The 21,812-nt window shown below is 40.8% G+C and overlaps 1 protein-coding gene and 1 long non-coding RNA gene across 3 annotated transcripts; one reads left to right on the forward strand and one right to left on the reverse strand.

Moving 5' to 3' along the window:
- Window positions 1-4,127: 4,127 nt before the first annotated feature.
- On the forward strand, window positions 4,128-5,627 carry LOC106817084. The gene is made up of 3 exons (XR_001394992.1): window positions 4,128-4,594; window positions 4,860-5,005; window positions 5,542-5,627. It is a non-coding gene; the product is annotated as an uncharacterized LOC106817084 (long non-coding RNA).
- Window positions 5,611-18,308, reverse strand: LOC106817083 (high affinity copper uptake protein 1-like; the record flags this gene model as incomplete). 2 transcript variants are annotated; one of them, XM_014821731.1, is given in 3 exon segments in its annotated part: window positions 5,611-5,725; window positions 17,090-17,261; window positions 18,203-18,308. In XM_014821731.1, coding segments are annotated over 3 exon segments (393 nt in total), but the record flags the coding sequence as incomplete, so codon positions are not given.
- Window positions 18,309-21,812: the final 3,504 nt, after the last annotated feature.

Consider the following 21,812-nt stretch of genomic DNA (forward strand, 5'->3'; position numbering starts at 1 on the left):
TGTTGCATGGAGTGTTAGGCTTCGTCATGGTTCTCTCTAGGTGTACCATCCTGTAGTATCGCAATAATAATTATATACAAAAAGCAATCACAATTTGATGATGCGTAGATGCGCCTTATACCCGCTTTATGTTCTTGCGAGTGTGTGCAAGTTCGAAATAATACCGGTTTAGGGCCTGAGCGTGTCGAGCATGTTTTGTAAAACTTTACTCTTAAATATAGACGCTTTTATCGGCAGGGTGGTGGTGTCGAGAGGAAATACCAATTTTTGCATTAAAGATATGTGTCGCATGTCAATGAAATCTTGTAACACGTAACAGACCGGGTGACACACAGACTGTTATCTGCATGTCTATCACATAATATGCTATATATTTGCCAAAACCTATCCTAATTTGTATAAAAATAATTATAAATATGAAACCCCTGGCCCTATTCATTCACATACCAAAAATGCAGAAAAATCCGCTTGAACCCGAACTCGACTAATGGCAATTCCCATTTTTTGTCCAAAAAATTGCGGCTGGCTCGAAAGTACCATCTACGCTCGTGACTGCACCGGTGCCTCAAAATAAGACGTTCAATATCGGGCACATAGCCAGCTTAACAACGTATACCGCAATTTCAAACATTGTGGGTCAACAATGGTTCCTGAGTTATCGTTGACCGTAGCCAAAGCTTGACGGACGAGTGTCACGGACACGGTTCCGGAATTCGATTGACGGCACGCACGGTGCTGACGACGCGACGGCTACGCGACGCACAGACAGACGACGACCCATGGGCAATTAGCTCCGATCTTGACGAATTGTGACCTTTATTCAGAAAATTGATGCTGCGCTCCCATTGATGTTATCAACTTGAAAACCAGCTGTCGACTACAAGTTTAATGTAATTTCTTTTGACTTTTAGGTCAAGAACAGCTGGGTTTATACTGATGTTTGCAGTGCTCGTTGGAAGTTTCCTATCTGCAGGAATTGCTACAACGGTTAATGGTTGACCTTCAAACATTCCAATGTAATTCCCTATTATGTGTGAAAGTGGTTATTTTGGTGATGTGTAAATTGTGTAGAAAACGTTGTGAAAAAACTATAGCATACACAGAAATTGCTAAAAATGTATTATCTACAAGTAAAGTACAGTAATACCCCGTGTTACATGTGTTCCAGAAGTAACATTGGTAAAGTGAAAATCTGTAATGCAAATTGTTTTCCTATCGACTTCCATGATATAATTGTAGATGCGCTCCTACAGAAACATGTTCTGATAAAACATGTACTAGAAGGACAATTATGAATGCAAGTCAACNAGTGTAGTGTGCCTATAGTGCATTAGTTGGTTTCCGCCGACGAATGTTCGTATGGGTTCTATGGGTTTGGCATCGTGCCGCACGCCGCCGCGGCCAGTTTCCTTGGTGGCGCTTTACCCGCCGGCTGCGTATTTCGACTATCTTATTTCACTGAAGGGTGCGTTTCGTAAGCGAAGGACGCTATGTTTGTTGGTGTAGGCGGAGTTCGTTGCATGGTACATTTTTTGTCGAATATTCTGGACCTGTAACTCGCTGAACTGTTGTTACGCGATGTTCTGATTTTTATTTGTATTAAAAGTTATTTAGCTTATATGTAAAAGTGTAATTTTAATAAATAAGATAAATTTAACATTAAAATTTAAAATAAATAACATTTTATTTTTGTATTAACTTTGTATTTTTCATTAGATTGTCGAATCAAGGATGTTTATCCGGCCGCTGTGTGCGTAATTCCTGACAATGGCTAAAACAGCCACCATTACAGGTTCTCATATTTCCACAGATCGTACCATCGGCAAAGATCACTCACCACACCAACGCTGGCGTCTTCGCTTCCATGCGCACCTTCTTGCACATTTGAAGATGTCCGAGATGGGTAACTGCAAAGCTAAGAAATGATTTTATGATTTATTGCCACTTTCTGCAAATGACAATTTTCGATGCCCAAGCGTTGCCACATATTTTCTGCTTGTCAGTGTATGGAGGTATTTGTACTGTATATTATATATATCCATTTACCATGGCGATGGGTTTGACCCTTGTCGCCGCTGCCGCCCTGTTGTTGCAAAATTCCATGACAAATCGGCTAACGGCACGGCTTACAGGTTCTCTATTTCACAAAATGGTAACCCATGGCACGATCACTCCACCCACCACCCAAAACGACGGCGTCGTTGCGTTCCCGAACGCCCTTCTGCATTTGATATGATCCTCGTGGGGTACGACTGCAAATGGTACTGTACTAAACTGAAATCGTATTTCCACGATGCTCCCCCCAACCGCCTGGCGATATGTCGCATTCCTTTACGGGAGGGGGCGGGGTTTCACGTGGCAAAGCCGTAGCTATGTCACCGTAGCTTATTCCATTACGTTCTACCCACATTTCACGACACAATTTCACGCTTTTCCTTTCGCCAGGTCGCACTTTGCGTATCGCGTCTTGCTTGCCCATCTCTAGTCTTCTGGCAATTATTCGAAAAATCATTGGTAACGAGAGGGGGGGGTATATTCCAGTGGAAATAAACGCTTTTCACATTTCCCAGTGAAACATTAATGCTCTTTTCAACAGATCCGGGTAATCAGTTTGAGCAGCTAAATTTACATTACTAAGATAAGGGCTAGAGTTCAAGTGTATTTCTTGACAACAACATTGTGATGAAGAAATCAACAATATGTTGTGCGTGTCATGATTATACATGTGTGCTGTGCTGTGCGTGTGATCAGCCATATTGACTGCGCGACTATTGGTGATGTTTACCTCTTGGGAGGAGGTCTGTGATACCCGAAACCCATGTCCTTGCCTTGTGAGTTTGCCTATCCCGTCGACTTACAGTTACTTTCGCCTTCTAGGGTAACCGAATTCTTTACTTCCACATCTGAGGACACAGTGTGTCTGAAAACAAACCTTTGTCTTATGTGACTTGATGTTAGGTTTCCGTATGCTTTCCTGGCGACCACGCCGATGGCGCTACCCCGGTCGCACACATGGCTAGCAACACTAGGTTATTATTACGTTGTGTCCTGGGACGTTCGTCGGGCCGTGACTCCCCCCCACCCCCCGGCCCCGGCCCTCGCAAGGCGCCCGAGCGCGGCGCTTCTCGAAGCTCTGGGCCCCGCCAATACATTCTGCCCTGCTTCCGTATCGGTGGTCGTGGGTTAGCACATTGGCGAGTAACGAGGGGGACCGACCTCGACACGACCGTGGTACCCCCTGAGCTGCGGCGTTTACCCGTTAAGTTGAATAACGTGCCCACGGGTCGACCAGGGTTAAATCAGTTAGATGAAATACGACGCGCGGCATAGGCCTCAGTACCGGCGAGCTGTCCTTCGTGCGCAGATGCCGGAGGTTAATATTTTCAATTACCGTACTCTAGCTGGAATTTAAACAACCTGGTTTTATGCGGATCTATAGTACTGTACTTATTCATCACCTACAACGGACGGGACATTCGACCATGGGTGGCTATCCAACCTCAACCGACGCACCTGTGTCTCGACATCCCGGATGAGGCATGGCACGCAACCGCCCGGTGCCTGGATACCAGTACTCACCCTAGTATAGTGTAGTAATGGTACTCGTACGCTAATTGCACCGTACCGCCAACACACAAGTGCCAGGCCTTGCAGCTGCTGCCGGGTAGGACGTGGCTACTACCTCATCTTGCCGAGTCTTGGCTCATTCGGCTTAAGGTAGACTCGACATAGTCCTCCCCCCTCACGCTTCCGCTGGAACTCTACCGTGTCTTCGAACGTATGCTAGTTGTTTATCACGGCGCGCCACTCACTGGCCGCTGTGTGGAGGGGGCCGGGTGGCTACCAACATGGCTGCCCCATGGGAGCGACGTTAGTCGTACATCGTTTTGTGAGCTGGGCCCCGACGACCCGAAAGCCACTAATACCAGCAGAATCACATATTATCACTTCAAACTGGTCACCACACTCGGTCAGGGAGCCACCCTGTTAGGAACCCGGTCTAGGGTCCGGTGCCACCGCTACACTTATTTAACTTTACCTGCCTTCTACGTCCTTACAGAGATATTCCATTCATACTAGATCACGGGGGATACATGTAGTTGGCGACAACTGCCCGTTTCTAGTTATATAGGGCAAGTGCTTCTGGCATACAGATTCATGATACCACACTTCCGTGTACTCGATGCAATTATTGAGGGCAGAAGCCCAGGGTCACGTGGTCAGATGACATATCTCAGGGAGATCCATTAGGATGTTAATTGTTTTAGCAGTGATTACTATTTTCATTGCGACATACTAAATATAATCATAGGGCTCAAGGATCATAGGTGAGAGGATGTTATTTTATATTACTCGTAATTGTCATTTCTCATACTCGGAGTCCTTTCCTTTAATGTGTAGTGGGTCAAGATTGGTGGCTCTGGCTGGTTGCTGGCTGCCGTGCTCAACCTCTTGCTCGTGTATGGGACCTATCCTTTGTTCCATGGAAATGAATGGAGCGATTCTTTGAGTGGCTTCTACGTGGCAGTTTCGCGCACAGGCTGGAGCCTCGGACTCGGTTGAGTTATCTTCATCTGTATCATTGGGCAAGGAGGTAAGTAAGCAGCCTCTTGCTGTTAGCATTGCTTTGGTTTATGTATGTTTTGCGACAACATGGTTCATTTCTGTGCATCAGTACTATCTTACTTCGAGTCAAAGGCACTTGCTAAGTATGAAAGAATGGGCCACGATGAAATATGTTTACTTGCAACTTTTAGTTTAATAGTGCATAAAGTTACATACCCATTCTAATATCAGATTGCCATTCGTGTATTACTATTTACTGAGAATTGCTTTGCTACATTAACTTTCTGTTTCAGGATTTATCAACACTCTTTTATCATGGAAGGCTCTGATCCCTCTAAGTCGGCTGTCCTATTGTGCTTATCTTGTACATCCGGTCATCATAATGACCTTCTACTTCAGCCGTAGGGAACTGTTACACTGGTCTTCTCATTGTGAGATGGTAAGTCTAGACTAATAACCTTATTGTAACATTTCTACAATCTTGAATTTACCTTTACAACTATTAATCATTGATTTAATGATTGCTAGCTAAAGTGGACCAAACTAATTTGTTTTGCCCAAATAATTTTCTATTACAATTTGTCATAACTGTAGATGTATCTGTATGAAAACATTCACGACTGCAAAAAAGAATAGAGATTTGAGTGCTTTCTCATAAGTTACTACGGTTAATCAGGGCAATTTTGTCACATTCAATTTCAATTGTTTTTTGATTAGGTTTTTGTAATGCTAATTGTCTGCAATCGCATGGCTGTGAGGAGGAACAGACCTTTTCACTTGATCAAACTTTTTGATAATGAATTTTTGTTTATTTTTTTCCCCATTTTCTGATGTCATTTAGTGCCTAACAAAATGTGATTGATTCTTAAAGCTTGGTAACTTGGCACTACCATATCAAAGTGTGACAGTCTTAATTCTTTCTCTGAATTTTGTCTCTCGATTTTCGGGATATTTTAGTGAATTTTTATGTTCCAGGTTGTATTCTTCCTCGCCTTCATGGTGATATCCTACATGGTAGCATTCTGCGCTTCCATTCTGTTTGAATCACCCTTTATGGCGTTGGAAAAGGTAATTTTTGCCAAGCAGCTTGCAGGACACCAGAATACTGATGGGAAGCTCCTCATAAGCAATCATCCAATGAGCCACATTTAATACACGGCTGAAATAACAACAAAACTTTCAAGATGAAAACTACAATCACCTGCCATGTTGCAGTTATTTTTGAATAATTGTATCACACATTTCGTGTGCATGAATGATAATGGATATGTGTTATTTTTTCCTCTCACAAATTTTTATAGTGGCGAGGAATAAGTACTAACCATGTGAATTGCACGAGGTCATGGCACTTTAACTATTTTATGAGCAATGTAATATATCCTTCATTATCCAAATGTAATTTGAAAGCACCGTGTGTGTAATGTTTAAATGCAAAGGCATAGCACGGTGCTCTAAAGTAGTTTATGTCCGAATATGTGTCATTGAAAACATTCCACTGTAGCTAAATGTGATGGTAAGACTAAGGCGTTATAACAATAATGTATTGTGATCTTAGTTTAAACAGTAAATGTAATACCTTAGCAGAGATGCCAACACATATTTGAAGCAATCTGTAGTTTGCGACCATCAAATTAGTAGTTCGAGGCGTAGTGACCCGAGTTTGCTAGGGGGGTCCGGCATGCCCCCTGGAAAAATGTTTGATTCTGAGATGCAATTTCCTGCATTTTGAGGGTCAAAAAAAACAATAAATTGAAAAAAATGATAATTGAAAAAAAAAAAATTTTTAGATCATAGTGAAATTCGTAGTTTGATACAAACTGGTCGTAGTGGTGCAAAAGAAATAGGAATTCGTATAAATACGGATAAATCTTAGTGTTGGCATCTGTGCCTCAGGATATATTTCCGAACTCAGGCCTAAGCCTCTATATTCGGCTCCTTCTTTCTACATGCTCCCGGTGGAGAAGCGCAGTAGTCGTGTTAATCGTAATATTATATCGTAATAATATATGTAAAATCACGTGTAATCATAATAAGACTTGCTCTTGGTAAATAATGTTTCTATAAGCCAATTTTAAGTGTCATCCACTTTCCTACATTACAATGTAGGAAAGATTGTATTTCAAGATGTATTTTTATAAATAATGTATTTCACAACAAATAGTAAAATCAAATTTGTCCATACTGTAGTATATAGTCTCACAATGCAGTGATATGAAAAATATATGATGGTTTTAAAACGTTTTGGGCTACAGGAACCAGAATGAGTTCTAGTTTCTAGTGAGTTTAGTTCATATGTATTTGCAAAAGTCCACTTCAGTTTGTATGTCCAAACCAGGTAGGCTTACCTATAATACCAACGTACCATGCACTCAGGGCGTGTACAGGGGGGGGCACCAGGGGGTCCGGACCCCCCCCCCCTGCTCGCGCAGAAAACGCATCTAAGGAGGTCTAATTTCAAAAAAATTCCGGGGAAGGCCCCCCCCAGACATCCCCTTCGCGTGCTAGACCCCCCCCGGTTAGAGCCCCCCCCCTGGTAACAAATCCTGTACACGCCCCTGCACTACAGAAACATTTTAGAACATCTTGTAGTGCTCAGGGTCAGAACAAATAGCAGTGTCCCACTTTCACTTTGTCCATGGTGCATGTAGGTCAAACAAAACTGTCACGACATATTATAGCAGATGGTACGTTTTCCCCAGACCTACAGAACATTGCTTCTGGTATCCAACTAACGCACGAAGGGTCGTTGTCGTAACAGGTACTACAGATATGTACCGAGGTAGTTTAGGTTGTTTAGTATTATGTTAATATTTTTATATGAGGTATGTTTAGGGTTAGGGTTAGGGTTAGGGTACACTTCTGTATGTACAAAGTCTGGTACACTTTGTGTATACATATATGTACCTCGAGTACATATCTGTAGTACCTGTTACGACAACGACCCCTTGAGCCCAACTAACTGTGCACTGTAGGCTATAATTATGTGTATTTGCAAGAGATGTCCAGAGATAAAGTTTAAAGGGATACTTTCCTCTAGAATTTGAGAGTAATTATAATAGTAGATAAATAAATAATAGCATATTATACCTACAAATTTCTGTAATAAGCCAGTTCGTAGTTAGCCAAGGGTTGTGTGACGTCACAGGTTACCGGGTTATTTGTGACAAAAATCAATGAAATCTCGATTGCGTCGTGCGCTCTCTGTTCAGTACGTGTAGTCTGTGTATGTGTACACGCACGAACGCAAGCCCGCACCACACACGCACGCCCGCACGTGTACGTGCACACGCACGCACACACGCACGTGTGCGTGCACACGCACATATGCACGCACGAACTCTTACGTGTACACGCACGCACGCCCGCACGCACGCACGTACGTGTATATGCACGAATGCACGCCCACACGTGTACGTGCACACGCACGTACGCACGCACGTGTACGTGAACACGCACGCCCGCGGACTGTAGCCTGCAGCCGAAACGTTGCTTTGCACAACTTTTTCAGTGGCTGCGCTGCCAGTGGCACTGAAGGGGTCGTTGTCGTATATGTAGTACCCGAGGTGTCGGCGACTATGTCGCCTACGCCTACTCCCTAACCCTAACCCTAACCATATCAGATAGTTACCTCGAGTACATATTTGTACTACCCTATACGACAACGACCCTTCGTGCGCCAGTGGCGCCACCGTCATTGTAAGCAACGGTATAGCCATTAGTTTTAAACAATTGAAAAAAAAATTCTAATAACTATTGAACCACAAAACTTTTTATATACCGTAGCGTAATTTTAACCTATATTAACAGAAAAAATCTAAAGAACCTAGAGTAATGTATCCCTTTAAATACTGAGTACTGAGTTGATAACTGTTAGTATGTTCATTTTCTGCATATAAATGGATAACTTTTCTCGAATTGCAACCATTTTTATTTCTCATGCAAAGGTTACATCGTTCAGGATCGTTCACAAATATAGACATCTCTTATCACATATGTGCACGTGTAGCCACGCTGTGTACGTAGAGCATGTTTACACGAACTAAACAAATTTCTATATCAAGTCAAAGAAAATGTTCCTTGTTCTACGATTATTTCATGCACTGCCTCTCATATTAGTACCTTGCACTGACCTTCAAGGTGTAATATCATATTGCTACTTCAGATTAATTTGTTCTGCACGTTTACTACAAGACTGGGTCTTGTGGCCATAACACAGCCACCAGTACAGTGTATTAATGGTCATCCAGTTGCGATAAAATTGTACGATAAAACGACTCTGCGCTAAAAAATAAATCAACTATTTAGGAATCTGGTTGAGCTATTTTAGCCACTATACTAAAGATTACATTTGTCTATACAATTAGCCACTTGTTGTAGACATTTCAGATAAAATTTTGCACCTTTTAGGTTACATTTGGCATTAAAACCGTTTGCTGTGGACTTTAATACAGTATTGGTAGTTTGGAATGATATCCAAGAATGCAGGTTCTTTTCTTCATGAATAGAATCTCGTTCCCTCCCTCTCAACAATAAAGCTGCCTGCTGATATACACAGCTACAATATATATTCACGTGACCATACTATACAGTCACCATATGTCAATGTATGAAGTAATCGGGGGGCAGCCCTATAGACCGAAGGGTGATACTCCATTAGGAGTGTTCCCAACTTTAATGTCATTAATAATGGTCATAATAACATATATATATACATATATATATTGGTCATATATTAGTTTGCGGTTTAATGTCATTTAGGTTAGGGTTAGGGTTAGGATTATCAATCATTAATCATTAATCATTAATCATTAATAATTAATGATATCAAAGTTGGGAACACTCCTAATGGAGCGTTAGCCAGACCGAAGGTCCGATAGACCGAAGGTCCGATCATAGACCGAATGTTGCAAATGGTTAGGGTTAGAGTTAGGGTTAGGGTTAGGGCATATATATGGTTTATAGTGGCATCATATGATTTATAGTGGCATCATATGATTTATAGTGGCATCGGTGGATGTGCGGCATATTCACGTTGAACACGTTCGAATACGGCATCAGTGGATGTCCGGATGCGTAGCCTGGAGGCTAGGCGACCTATTCCGGACGTGTAGCCACTGCGTATTCGAATAAACCTTCGGTCTATCGGGCCTTCGGTCTATAGGACTGTAACCGAAGTAATCACACCATACATTCATGTGTATACAGTGTCCACGTACATAACGATAACATTAAATTATTAAACAACTCCCAATAATCTCGTGAATGTTTTGCATGCTATTCTGTATAATTGGCAATAACATCATTTACTACAACAATATATTCACTACTACCCATAAAAATATGTCACAAAAGATTTTGGACCCTTCTTTTATGTACGTTTACCTTCTTATATGTTTCACTATCAAGTTTCCTAATAGTTCCCAAACAGATAACATTCTACTGCAACACTAAAGCATGACAGCACCTCAGCTAATGATATAATCTATCGTGATATGCCAGTTGAATCACGTTAAAATTGGCAAGACCTAAAGAGCATATTATCAGCCTACGATCTACTCTCCTATACACTAACGTGTTACGTGTGACGTATCCAGGGCTCAGACTCATCACTTAATCTGCTAATGTGCAGTTAACTTTTGCCTTCGGATCAGTTTACTTCTATTTTGTTAAACAACTGATCTTACTAGATTAGTATAAAAGTTGGGTATTTGCCACAACAGGCTATAAATTATTCGAACTGTGTACAAGTTAAGGAATGGTTCTGAAAGGCGCAGGGGTGGCATCTCAAAGGAGATAATTGTTCCTTGCTATTTTTTCTTTCTCCTCTCCTACTAGAACATAGATAAAGAAACTGACTAGATATCAACACCGGACAGGGTTCAATCTTTTTTGCTGGCGTATCTGCTCGAATATACTGAGACTGACCATTACCTGTTAGAGATGGCAATGTTCTTTCCGAGTGTTGCCCAATTGGCCAAGGAGAATCAGAAGAAAAAGAGGAAACCAAGACCATGTTTAGAAGTGCTGCAGAATGTAAATTCTAGGATTGTATACGAGAAGAAGCTTGATGAAGTGCTAGTTGGTGAGCCACCGGAGGACATGGAACAATTGACTGATGAGATCTGCAGAGGTCTTGAGGACGCAACATGCAGTGTTTGTCCAGACCTGATTGAAGCTGCCAAATGCCGCCCATGGGAGGACGAGGAACTGCGCCAGCTTGTCAACCTTCGCTGGAAGAAAGAGGGAGAAGACCTTCGTCGGCTTAATCAACAAATACGAAAGAGGAGGAACATGCTTATCAACCAGTTCTATGATTGTAAAGCTGACTCCATCAACATGGCCCAAGAACATCGCGAGGTCGCGAGAGAATTCCGACTGGTAAAAGGTTACAACATGCACAAGAAGTCAACTAAAGATCTGATATCGAAAAGGAAGCTGCGTGAGCACTTTTCAAACCATCTCAAACGAAAAGAAGACCTACTGATGCCGCCTGAGCTGACTGAACCGGAAAACTCATGCCTGAACGATTGTAGGAATGCAGCAGAGGGTAGCAACCAGATGCCTCCATCGGAGGCGGATGTCAAAATACACATGGCAAAGTTGAAGAACCAGAATTGGAGAGAAGTGCATGGGAGTGAATGGTGTCAAAATGGAGTCTGACAAAAATGGCACAGGTTCGACGCAGCTTATGAAATACGTCCTCTTCTTCATCACCATGACTTGGTCTACATTGTTAGTTCCTGTCGTGTGGATAATGATCACAATTACCTGCCTGTTTAAGTAGGGCTCAAGGGCGATTGCTGCCAACTACCGTGGTATTAGCATCACAGCCACACTGTCGAGGCTCCTTGCCATGATTATCGTTGGAAGGCTAAGGGAGGCGTATAACTCGGAATTAGACAGGGCACAATTTGGTTTTCGGACCAACTCATCGACTGATGATGCGGTGTTTATACTACGAAATATCATCAATGGCTGTGGAGTACCCCTCTACTGCGCATTTATCGACCTGACGGCAGCATATGATACCATCCCGCGCAGATTTTTGTTCAGGGGTTTTGTTCAAAAGTTTGTCCAACACCATATCGCGTCAGCTGTTGCAAAGTTTGCAGAGTTGAAGCAGGTGCTCACAGACCATGGAGTGAAGCTGAAGACAAGAGGGAAATATACGGCCGCCTTCATAAGATCAAGATTGATGTATAACGCGGCAACATGGGACTTGAATGCTGGCGTTATGGCCGAACTGGAGGTTGAATGGGTGAGACTCCTCTGTAAAACAGTGCGCAAAGGCTTCAAACGGCGCCAAGCTCCACCTCCGGTTCTCTCTGATGCCGAGAGGGCGGCAGGGGACTGGAACTATGCATTCATCTACCCCAATGCAGATATCTACCGACTAACGGGAGCCAAATCACTGATAGTCTATCAAGAGCGGATTTACATCGAATGGCTTGGTCACTGTGCACGAATAGAGAATTCTAACCTGCAGAAGCAGTCACTGTTCATGATAACAACAGCATGTCAAGGGAAGTGCTGACAGCCTGATAGATGGCTGAGAATTGAGCGAGTATTTGGAATGGACAAAGGACAACTCCTTAAAATGATGCGAGAACGTTTGAGAATCAAACGGTGGATTCTCCGGACTCATGAGGTTAAGCCTCTAATGAGTAACGATGATGATGACGACTCCTCCCGCAACAAACATTGTGAATTAGCTGGACATTTTATTTAATGGTTGTTTTCAGTAGTTACTATTCGTATGGATTTATGATGAAGAAAAACCTCATCTGACATCTGATGTTTACATACAATCATGTTTACATACAATTCCCTATTATCTACTTCTGATACAATACATGTAGTGTGAATAGTTTTAAGAACCACGTTGACCGCCACATTGAGGGAGAGCTTTAAAAGCAATTGGCTACCTGCTCCCAATTCCACATAATAATTGGTGTTTACACTACCTGTGGCTTTCAAGGTAATTCACAGTAAATATTTCTTTCTGAGTAACAGCTGATCAGCTTACAGCCATGTGCATCGGCCTACCATTAGCTGCAATCAGGAACATCATAATATAGATCCATATTATGATGCTTCTGCTCAAAGCACGCAGAACGTGTGCTGATTCACATATTGGTTTACGAAATCTTCTGATTAGCTTACAGACATATCACGTTTGGTGCTCCAATAAATGCTCAACAACATTGAACTGCCTTCCAGACATCATGCACTGGATCCAAATGTCCAAAGGTCGTTGCAAGTGTAGTGATGTGTGTAGCCGAACAAAAAATGACGATATCAGACAAATACTCATGACCACCACCAACTCAGTAATCACTTGCTATTAAAAGGTTCAACAATTATGTATTCAATAAATATATACCACTTATATATATGTATAACTTCCAATTCATATAAAGGGGCGACACCTCAAAGGGGTGAATTTGCTAAGCATTTCATTTTATTCTGTTTTGTCCTTGAGCTAACTTTGTTGATTTCTACTCAACCGTGAAGTTGACACATACTGCTAACGTTTCGCGTTCTAACAGGAGGCTTTTTCAGGAGCCTCCTGTTAGGACGCGAAACGTTAGCAGTGTCAATAGAAAAATATTTTAAACGTCATGTTACGGATGAAGAGGAGCGTGTCTAATTGGCTGCCTGCTCCCAATGCCACATGATAATTAGTGTTTACACTACCTGTGGCTTTCAAAGTAATTCACGGTAAATATTTCGTTCTGCCTACCATTAGCTGCAATCAGGAACATCATAATATAGATCCATGCTTATGCTCAAAGCACACAGAACGTGTGCTGATTCACATATTGGTTTACGAATTCTTTTGATTAGCTTACAGACATATCACGTTTGGTGCTCCAATAAATGCTCAAAAACATTAATCTGCCCAGATACCAGATATCGTTCACCTGTTACTTGTTTCAAGGGTGGTGCACTTGTATTCATGTGTACATTAACCAGAAGCAGCAAACTACGTTTATCGTGCAAGCAATTCGCTTAAGTTTTATCACATTCGATTAAGTTTTTAGCTGAGTAAAAATTAGAAAATAATCATCTCAGACTAGTACATATATACCCATGGCAACTCAGCACTGACTCAGTAATTATTTAGCATTACAAGGCATGTGTTACACTTGCTAGGTGTTACTCTCAACCACAATTACGTATTCAATAGAAACATAATCACTAATAAATTGCTTATTTAAAAAAACTACCAGCCACACAACGTTAAAATCTCCCTACAATTCCATCTATTTAAATCTAATTAAAATCTGTTTCAACAACCTTTGATTTGTACATCAACACACATTTACCTTCGTAGAAATATACATAGATCTTCTACAGTATTTTACACGTTTGCATGCCACATACACGAGGTCAATAACGTTGTTCCCCACCCAGTGTGTATTAACCGTTGGTTTTAAAAGATAAAGCCATTGGAAATTTGAATTCCTTGGGATTAGTACATTATTTAAGTAGTGATATAGTTTAGACTGAGCGTAGCAGTTTCTACTAGGTGACTGCTCATTCACAAAGCCAGGCCTCAGTGGCAATGCTCTGTACTATCATGCACATGGTTGCCCACGCTTCTTTTCCAGCCAAAACAAAAGTAACCTGCAGCGGCACCAAACACCACACCTATGCACAGCCACACATTATATGTCATGGCAATAAGCATCAGTATGTAGGATACGGTCACCTGGATAAGGTGCAGGACAGTCTGTAGCACGTGGTCAATACTGCACATACGCAACCTACAAGTAAAGGCAAACAATTAAGCCTTCCTTTTGGACACTCATATAAAAAACTTCTCACAAATATCATCTGTCAATATGCTTTCCTTATGATCACTGATATTTTTTTTCAATATATATATTGGAACAAAATATCCGTGTGTTATATATCCAGGGTGCGAAATTAATGCGAGTTCAGAGTCAAATACTCTCTGATTTTTACATATGCAGGAGTCCGTGTGACTCCCTGAAAATTATGCTATATACTAACTAGTTTGTTCCAGAGCACGGCCTCGCGGAATTACAGTATTTTTTCAGCAAATGTTTAAAGAAAATTTGGCAGACATGCAACCGCATGAATCTTCAATATAAGCACATGCGTTATTGTTGGTATCTTTAGTTTTGAGCTTCAGACTGGGGGCTCCCTCATTTTGCTGCGGACTCCCTCTTTTTCAGGGCAGGCAGTCCGTTGGACTCCCTTGTTCAAAAGTTAATTTCTACCCCTGTATTTCAATGTGTTATACATATATATATATATATCAGAGCAATCAATACCTAGAGTGTACAATGGAAAAAACGGGAAAATAGTGGCTATTTCACGACATGATTATTCTACTTTGCCTGCAAGTCTAGAATAATTTTATGGTATTGCATTAAGCAGAATTCTTTGCTCTCTAAAACAAGACCAACGCCTGTCAATACGATACTCCTAGGCTGAGATATTTGCTCCTAAACCTCCCCTCCCACATGCCAAACGCCGCCTCGAATCCACTTCTGTCAGCATCCTACACGCGGCTAAGGTTGCTTCGTGAGAGTTCGGTTTTTCCGCCATAATTTTATGAATGATTTTCGGGTGCAGGTGCAGGGTGGAGGTGACTTTCGGGGCGTCGCCTATGCCCTTATCTCCCATTATCTTTCCTAGCACGGCTAATGCCCGTCATGATGGAGCCGGCAATGTTTTTTTAATTAAGTCTCTACAACGCAGCTAGTAAGAGTACCAAATTTGGGCATGTGACATCCAATTATCAGCGCTCCAAGCGCCGCGACGGAAAACGATAGCCAAAATGCTTAGCCGCGTGTAGGATGCTGACAGAAGTGGATTCGAGGCGGCGTTTGGCATGTGGGAGGGGAGGTTTAGGAGCCGATATCTCCGCCTAGGAGTATCGTATTGACAAGCGGTTGGTCTTGTTTTAGAGAGCAAAGAATTCTGCATTAATGCAATACCATAAAATTATTCTAGACTCGCAGGCAAAGTAGAATAATCATGTCGTGAAATAGCACTATTTTCCCGTTTTTCCGTTGTACACTCTAGGTATTATTAGCTCTTGATATATATATATATATATTAAGAGCTCATAATAGAGAAGAGTATGACACCGTTTTAACAGCGTTTTGCATAGTTTTCAACTTGTAAATATTCTATCAATATGTGAATAAATATATTTAAACTTTACCTTGTTTTCATCTATGATTCTCCCTTAAAGCGGATCTAGTACATCGTTTACTCTAGGTTCTAGGGTTATTTTCAGTTAATTTAGGTTAAAATTATGCTACATAAAAAGTTTCATGGTTCAATCACCATTAGAAATATGATTAAAAAATGTTTTAAAACTAACAACTACAGTTTGATTACAACGATGGTGGCACCACTCAAAGCGCACGATCTGATAAGTTGCGCAAAACCACTTTCCAGCCAATGGCTACAGACTGAGAGTGTTTCTTATTTATTCATTTAAAAGCAAAAGAATTGTAATATCTTATAAACCACATATAGTTTCAGTTATAATATGGATAAATTTGCCCTAAAATGAATATCGTTCGGTTAAATAGCATTTAGTATAAATATGATTGCACTTTTGTGATTAGCCCTCTGTCTGTAACGTGCAAAATAAATTGTCAAATACGCAACTTTTTCGGGGTGGCAGCACGGTCGCGGGTGTCATGGCGCCGTTCAAATTTCGTAGCGTTGATGTTTAATTAATTATAACAATTAAATTAGGTATCTGGTAACAAATACGTGTGGGTAATAGGTATAGACGATTTGTTATAAAGTAAGTACAGTTGTATGCAGTAAAATCCTAGAGACTACTGTCCCTTTAATCATATGACACCACCAATTTACCTGAAAATCGTATGTGTTCTTCAAAAAAGTTCATTGAATACGACACGGTTTCACACAGTTTTCCCAAACTTTTCCATCTCCGCAGCCAAACTTTGTTATCGGATTAGTGTTATATTGTCTCTGACTGGACGCTGGGGGCTGTTGGGGATATTAGGCATCGAATTGTATTCAGTGTGTATTGTATTGCCAGCGTGCTAAAAATAAATGTGGTGCTCATGGCGAGCTAGCAGCTGAGTGAGCTGAGCGTGTTGCCATCGTGTTCCTGATGATAAGGAAGCGAAACAAGTGCTGTTACTGTGTTTACCTAATATCCCCAGCAGCCCCCAACGCCCCGTAGTTACAACCTGGTGCTGCCGCCGCTGTATCAAGTTTGGCCGGAGATGCAAAGTTTGGGAAAACTGTGTGAAACCGTGTCGTATTCAAAGAACTTTTTTGAAGAACACATACGATTTTCAGGTAAATTGGTGGTGTCATAATGATTAAAGGAGAATCATAGACGAAAACAAGGTAAAGTGTTGAAATATTTATTCACATATTGATAGAATAATTTACAAATGAAAACTATGCAAAACGCTGTTAAAACAGTGTCATACTCTTCTCTATTATGTACTCTTGATATATATATATATACATAGACAAATCATAAACTCACCCATCGGACGTGGTTATGTCATTCTCAGAGGAAGATTCATTGTTCAGGAATATGACAGATCCATCTTGCTCCTTCCTTACACTGGTAGGTTGGACAGGTACAGAGGTTGCAATTCTGCTTTGGGCTTGGATAAGTAGATGCTCCCTGAACACCTTTAAACCTTCGTATAAAGCTGCGGAATAGAATAATTTGAAATTTTTGGATGTCATGATGTCTTGCTCTGGACCACATTCATCGTGCACTCTTTAGCCTATTCACAATTTACTATGATGTATTGTCATATACCTAGACATGATATATCTTACATTTCTGATAAATCCAAGTCTATGTTTATTTTTGGTTTAAATTAATAGTATTAGAGATATAAAAAATTTAAATCATCATTTACATTCGTTAAATCTGTTTTGTTGGTTGTTCATTTTGAAGTATGGAAAAATATGTCATATGTCATTGTCATCAAGTTACTGGTATGTGTGATCAAGATAAAACTGAACTTGTGATCTAGGTAGGATTATAGTCATCGCTTGATGATTAATTGGTATCAACTTGACCTTCAGTCTAAGCGATTACGAGCCAAGCATTTTGCAATAACAACATCTTGTCAAGATCATTGGTGAGGCTTTATACACTATGTACAAAATATACTCCTATATATATACACTCCTGATAATATTAGATTCAGCACTGCCTAATTTTGTGCACGTTTATTAAAAAAGCACTATAAGATTTGCCATGAGTATGTTGGGCAAGTAGGATGAAAAGAAATGTTAACAATATGCAATACATCATTGGGTTAACTATCATTTAAAACAAGATATACAGCTTGTTGATATAATTTTATTATTACTGAATTGGCCTCGATAGCTTTAATGCGCTGTATCTGAATTACCAATTTAACAAGCTATCATCCAGTAATTCTGCTAAGTAATTTGTAAATTACTATTGAGTTTTAAAGGTTACCTTTAAATGTCAGCATAAGGTGTCTGCTACACATAATTAATTGCTTAGAAAGTAAAACAAGCTCACGAACTCTTTTGACCTTGTAGATGAATGTCATAAACTAGTGACACCAGTACCACTGACTAGCAATGAAAAGACTGTTATTAAGGTTACCTGCAAGAACAAATACGATTGCCACAGCCCCAATCATAGCTCCTACAGTTTCGGTTTTCCAGATATCAAAGAGAATGACCTGTTTATATCCAGCTTGGAATGTCATCTGTGAATTTACACAAACATGCATTAATAGTCAAGTNTCATGTCATTCTCACAGGAAGATTTATTGTTCAGGAATATGACAGATCCATCTTTCTCCTGCCTTACACTGGTAGGTTGGACAGGTACAGAGGTCGCAATTCTGCTTTGGGCTTGGATAAGTAGATGCTCCCTGAACACCTTTAAACCTTCGTATAAAGCTGCGAAATAGAATAATTTGAAATTTTTGGATGTCATGATGTCTTGCTCTGGACCATATTCATCGTGCACTCTTTAGCCTATTCACAATTTACTATGATGTATTGTCATACCTAGACATGATATATCTTACATTTCTGATAAATCCAAGTCTATGTTTATTTTTGGTTTAAATTAATAGTATTAAAGATATAAAAAATTTAAATCATCATTTACATTCGTTAAATCTGTTTTGTTGGTTGTTCTTTTAGAAGTATGGAAAAATAGGAATTTTATTACATTGGCATGTCATTGCCATGAAGTTACTGGTATGCGTGATCAAGATAAAACTGAACTTGTGATCTAGGTAGGATTATAGTCATCACTTGATGATTAATTGGTATCAACTTGACCTTCAGTCTAAGCGATTACGAGCCAAGCATTTTGCAATAACAACATCTTGTCAAGATCATTGGTGAGGCTTTATACGCTCCTGATAATATACACTATGTACAAAATATACTCCTATATATATACACTCCTGATAATATTAGATTCAGCACTGCCTAATTTTGTGCACGTTTATTAAAAAAGCACTATAAGATTTGCCATGAGTATGTTGGGCAAGTAGGATGAAAGGAAATGTTAACAATATGCAATACATTATTGGGTTAACTATCATTTAAAACAAGATATACAGCTTGTTGATATAATTTTATTATTACTGAATTGGCCTCGATAGCTTTAATGGGCTGTATCTGAATTACCAATTTAACAAGCTATCATCCAGTAATTCTGCTAAAGTTTTAAAGGTTACCTTTAAATGTCAGCAGAAGGTGTCTGCTACACATAATTAATTGCTTAGAAAGTAAAACAAGCTCACGGACTCTTTTGACCTTGTAGATGAATGTCATAAACTAGTGACACCAGTACCACCGACTAGCAATGAAAAGACTGTCATTAAGGTTACCTGCAAGAACAAATACGATTGCCACAGCCCCAATCATAGCTCCTACAGTTTCGGTTTTCCAGATATCAAAGAGAATGACCTGTTTATATCCAGCTTGGAAAGTCATCTGTGAATTTATACAAACATGCATTAATAGTCAAGTAAGCAGCTTCAAATTTAATTTCTTTCTAGAAAAAAAGTCGAATAAAGCTATACATTTCTCGGGTAGTTTTATAATATGTCACTGTGGGTGACTTACTTGATAAGTCTAATCTCTATTATTTGTCATATTGGTCTCTATAGCATAAATAGTAATCTGCATTTAAGCAAAATACAACCATGCTAACTAAAGATAAGTTACTCTAAATAACTACTCATTATGCAATAAACTCGAAATTTAGACTTATACCTAATATCAGAAGTAGATAATAGCCTCGTTCACACAAGACCTCGTATTTATGAAATACGGTATTTGCGAAATACGGAATCTGAGACAAATACGTGCCGGCGTTCACAACGCTGATTTGTGCGGCTCCAGAAATACGGTAGTTGGCGAGCTTGTCGAGCTGCGGCTTTGAAACAAGCACCGAACGATGGCGAAATAAACGCATGCAATGCTCACCAAACTGGCCATTAAAATACGTAGACTAGGTCGGGCTGCTAACAGTTCCGACTCGCGTTATACGGAACGTCCGGCGCGCAGTCTACTCCAAATACGGCGGCTTCAGAATCCGGGTATTTAGCGTTCACGACGAGGAAATGCGTGCGGATCCAAGAGATTCCGGTATTTCTGCAGCATCGGCAAATTAGTTCGGGTCTGTCTTCGCGTATTTACATCAAATACCGGATCTGTTTAGATTCCATATTTCTTGGAACGCGCATATTGCCTCGTGCGTACGCTAAATACCGGATTTCTTGCTACGTGTGAACGCGGCTATATTGCAACAAACAAAACTTAATCTTGGCTCCTTTTAAAACTCATTTGTATTCCACACGGACATTGCTTATATATCAGGAGTAGATAATAGGGGAGGAATGATCTATATCCCTATTATACCCCTATTATCTACTCCTGGTTATATTTATAGACAGGGTGCCACATGACTGGAGTGTTGCACAGCTGCCAGGGCGATTGTCTGTGATGTGGATATTGTTTGTTGTGCAAGGGTGAAGGTAGCCTGGGAGAAGGGGGAGAGCCCGCCGTGCACCTACTCTACCTTCCTGGCAGCAGTAGGAAACGACAGGCAGCCACTTATAGATAGGACAACAGACCCGTTTACGGCCCATCTGCCTTCTTTACAAAAACAAAAAAGTGGCCATGGACATTTTCGTTATTTTTCTCACTAATGTGTCTTACACTTACTATTACAACAGTATTTATATTATGATTTTTAGCTCAGCTGACGAAGTCAGATGCAGCTTGTAGAATCGCATGATTGTCGCGTCGTGCGTCCGCTCCAACAGTTGGGCTGCAAATGCTTAACCGCATCGACGTACGGTCTTGATATTCGGGACTCGGGGATTGCGAAAAGTGACTCGGACGTCGAATTTGGGGGTCCAAGGTCAAAGGCAAGATGTGTCAATGGAGGGGGCAATATTTCCCCCTTAATTAAGGTATGAGGAATACGAAATTTGCCGGCACAAATCTCAACAGCTTGACCTACCTCTTAATATTCGATGTTATAGTGGTGATGGGAAGGAAACCCATGCACCAGTGCAAAATTGGAGGTGACATGTCAAAGGGCAAGTGGAAGCTCAGATATCAGACATTTGTCTGAGGACAATAGGTCTAACGGACGGGCGGAGTGCAAAAACTTTTCTTTTGTTTGCAGCGGGCTGACGACTACCGTGCTTTTAATCACTTTATTGAAGACCGTAAAATCCGGACTTTTCCGGCTTGACCGTGCGAAGAGTAAGTGTCTGATAACTTTGGACCGCTCAAGAAGAGGGTTAAACTATGGATTTGTTGACTTTAACAAGGATTGAACTGCTTTTGGCTATTGAGAGCCCCCCCCCCCCCACGCACCGACCCCCACCACTAACGCTCTCCGCTCGACGCATTCATGATACATGTTAATATTAGCGAAGTCATTTAAGTTACACAGCTGTATCTTGTATTACTGTTACTGATCCATTAGGTATAGCAAAGGCCTATATAGATTTTGAGATGCTGTATTAGTAGTACCTAATGATATAATTGCTCTGCACGAACGCGGTGGGCAGAAGGTTCACTTGATCGCTGCCAGTAAGTTTATGCAGAAGAATAGCCTGGCTAGCAGTACACCGTCAGTCTGAGCGTGTCAGCTGCTGGCGACACTTGTTGTTCATTGTCTGTTCAATTGAAAATCTTCTAACTGAGATATGATTTTGCATGATTTGTTT

This window comes from Priapulus caudatus, unplaced genomic scaffold (genome assembly GCF_000485595.1).
Source record: "Priapulus caudatus unplaced genomic scaffold, Priapulus_caudatus-5.0.1 Scaffold1590, whole genome shotgun sequence".
NCBI lineage: Eukaryota > Metazoa > Priapulida > Priapulimorpha > Priapulimorphida > Priapulidae > Priapulus > Priapulus caudatus.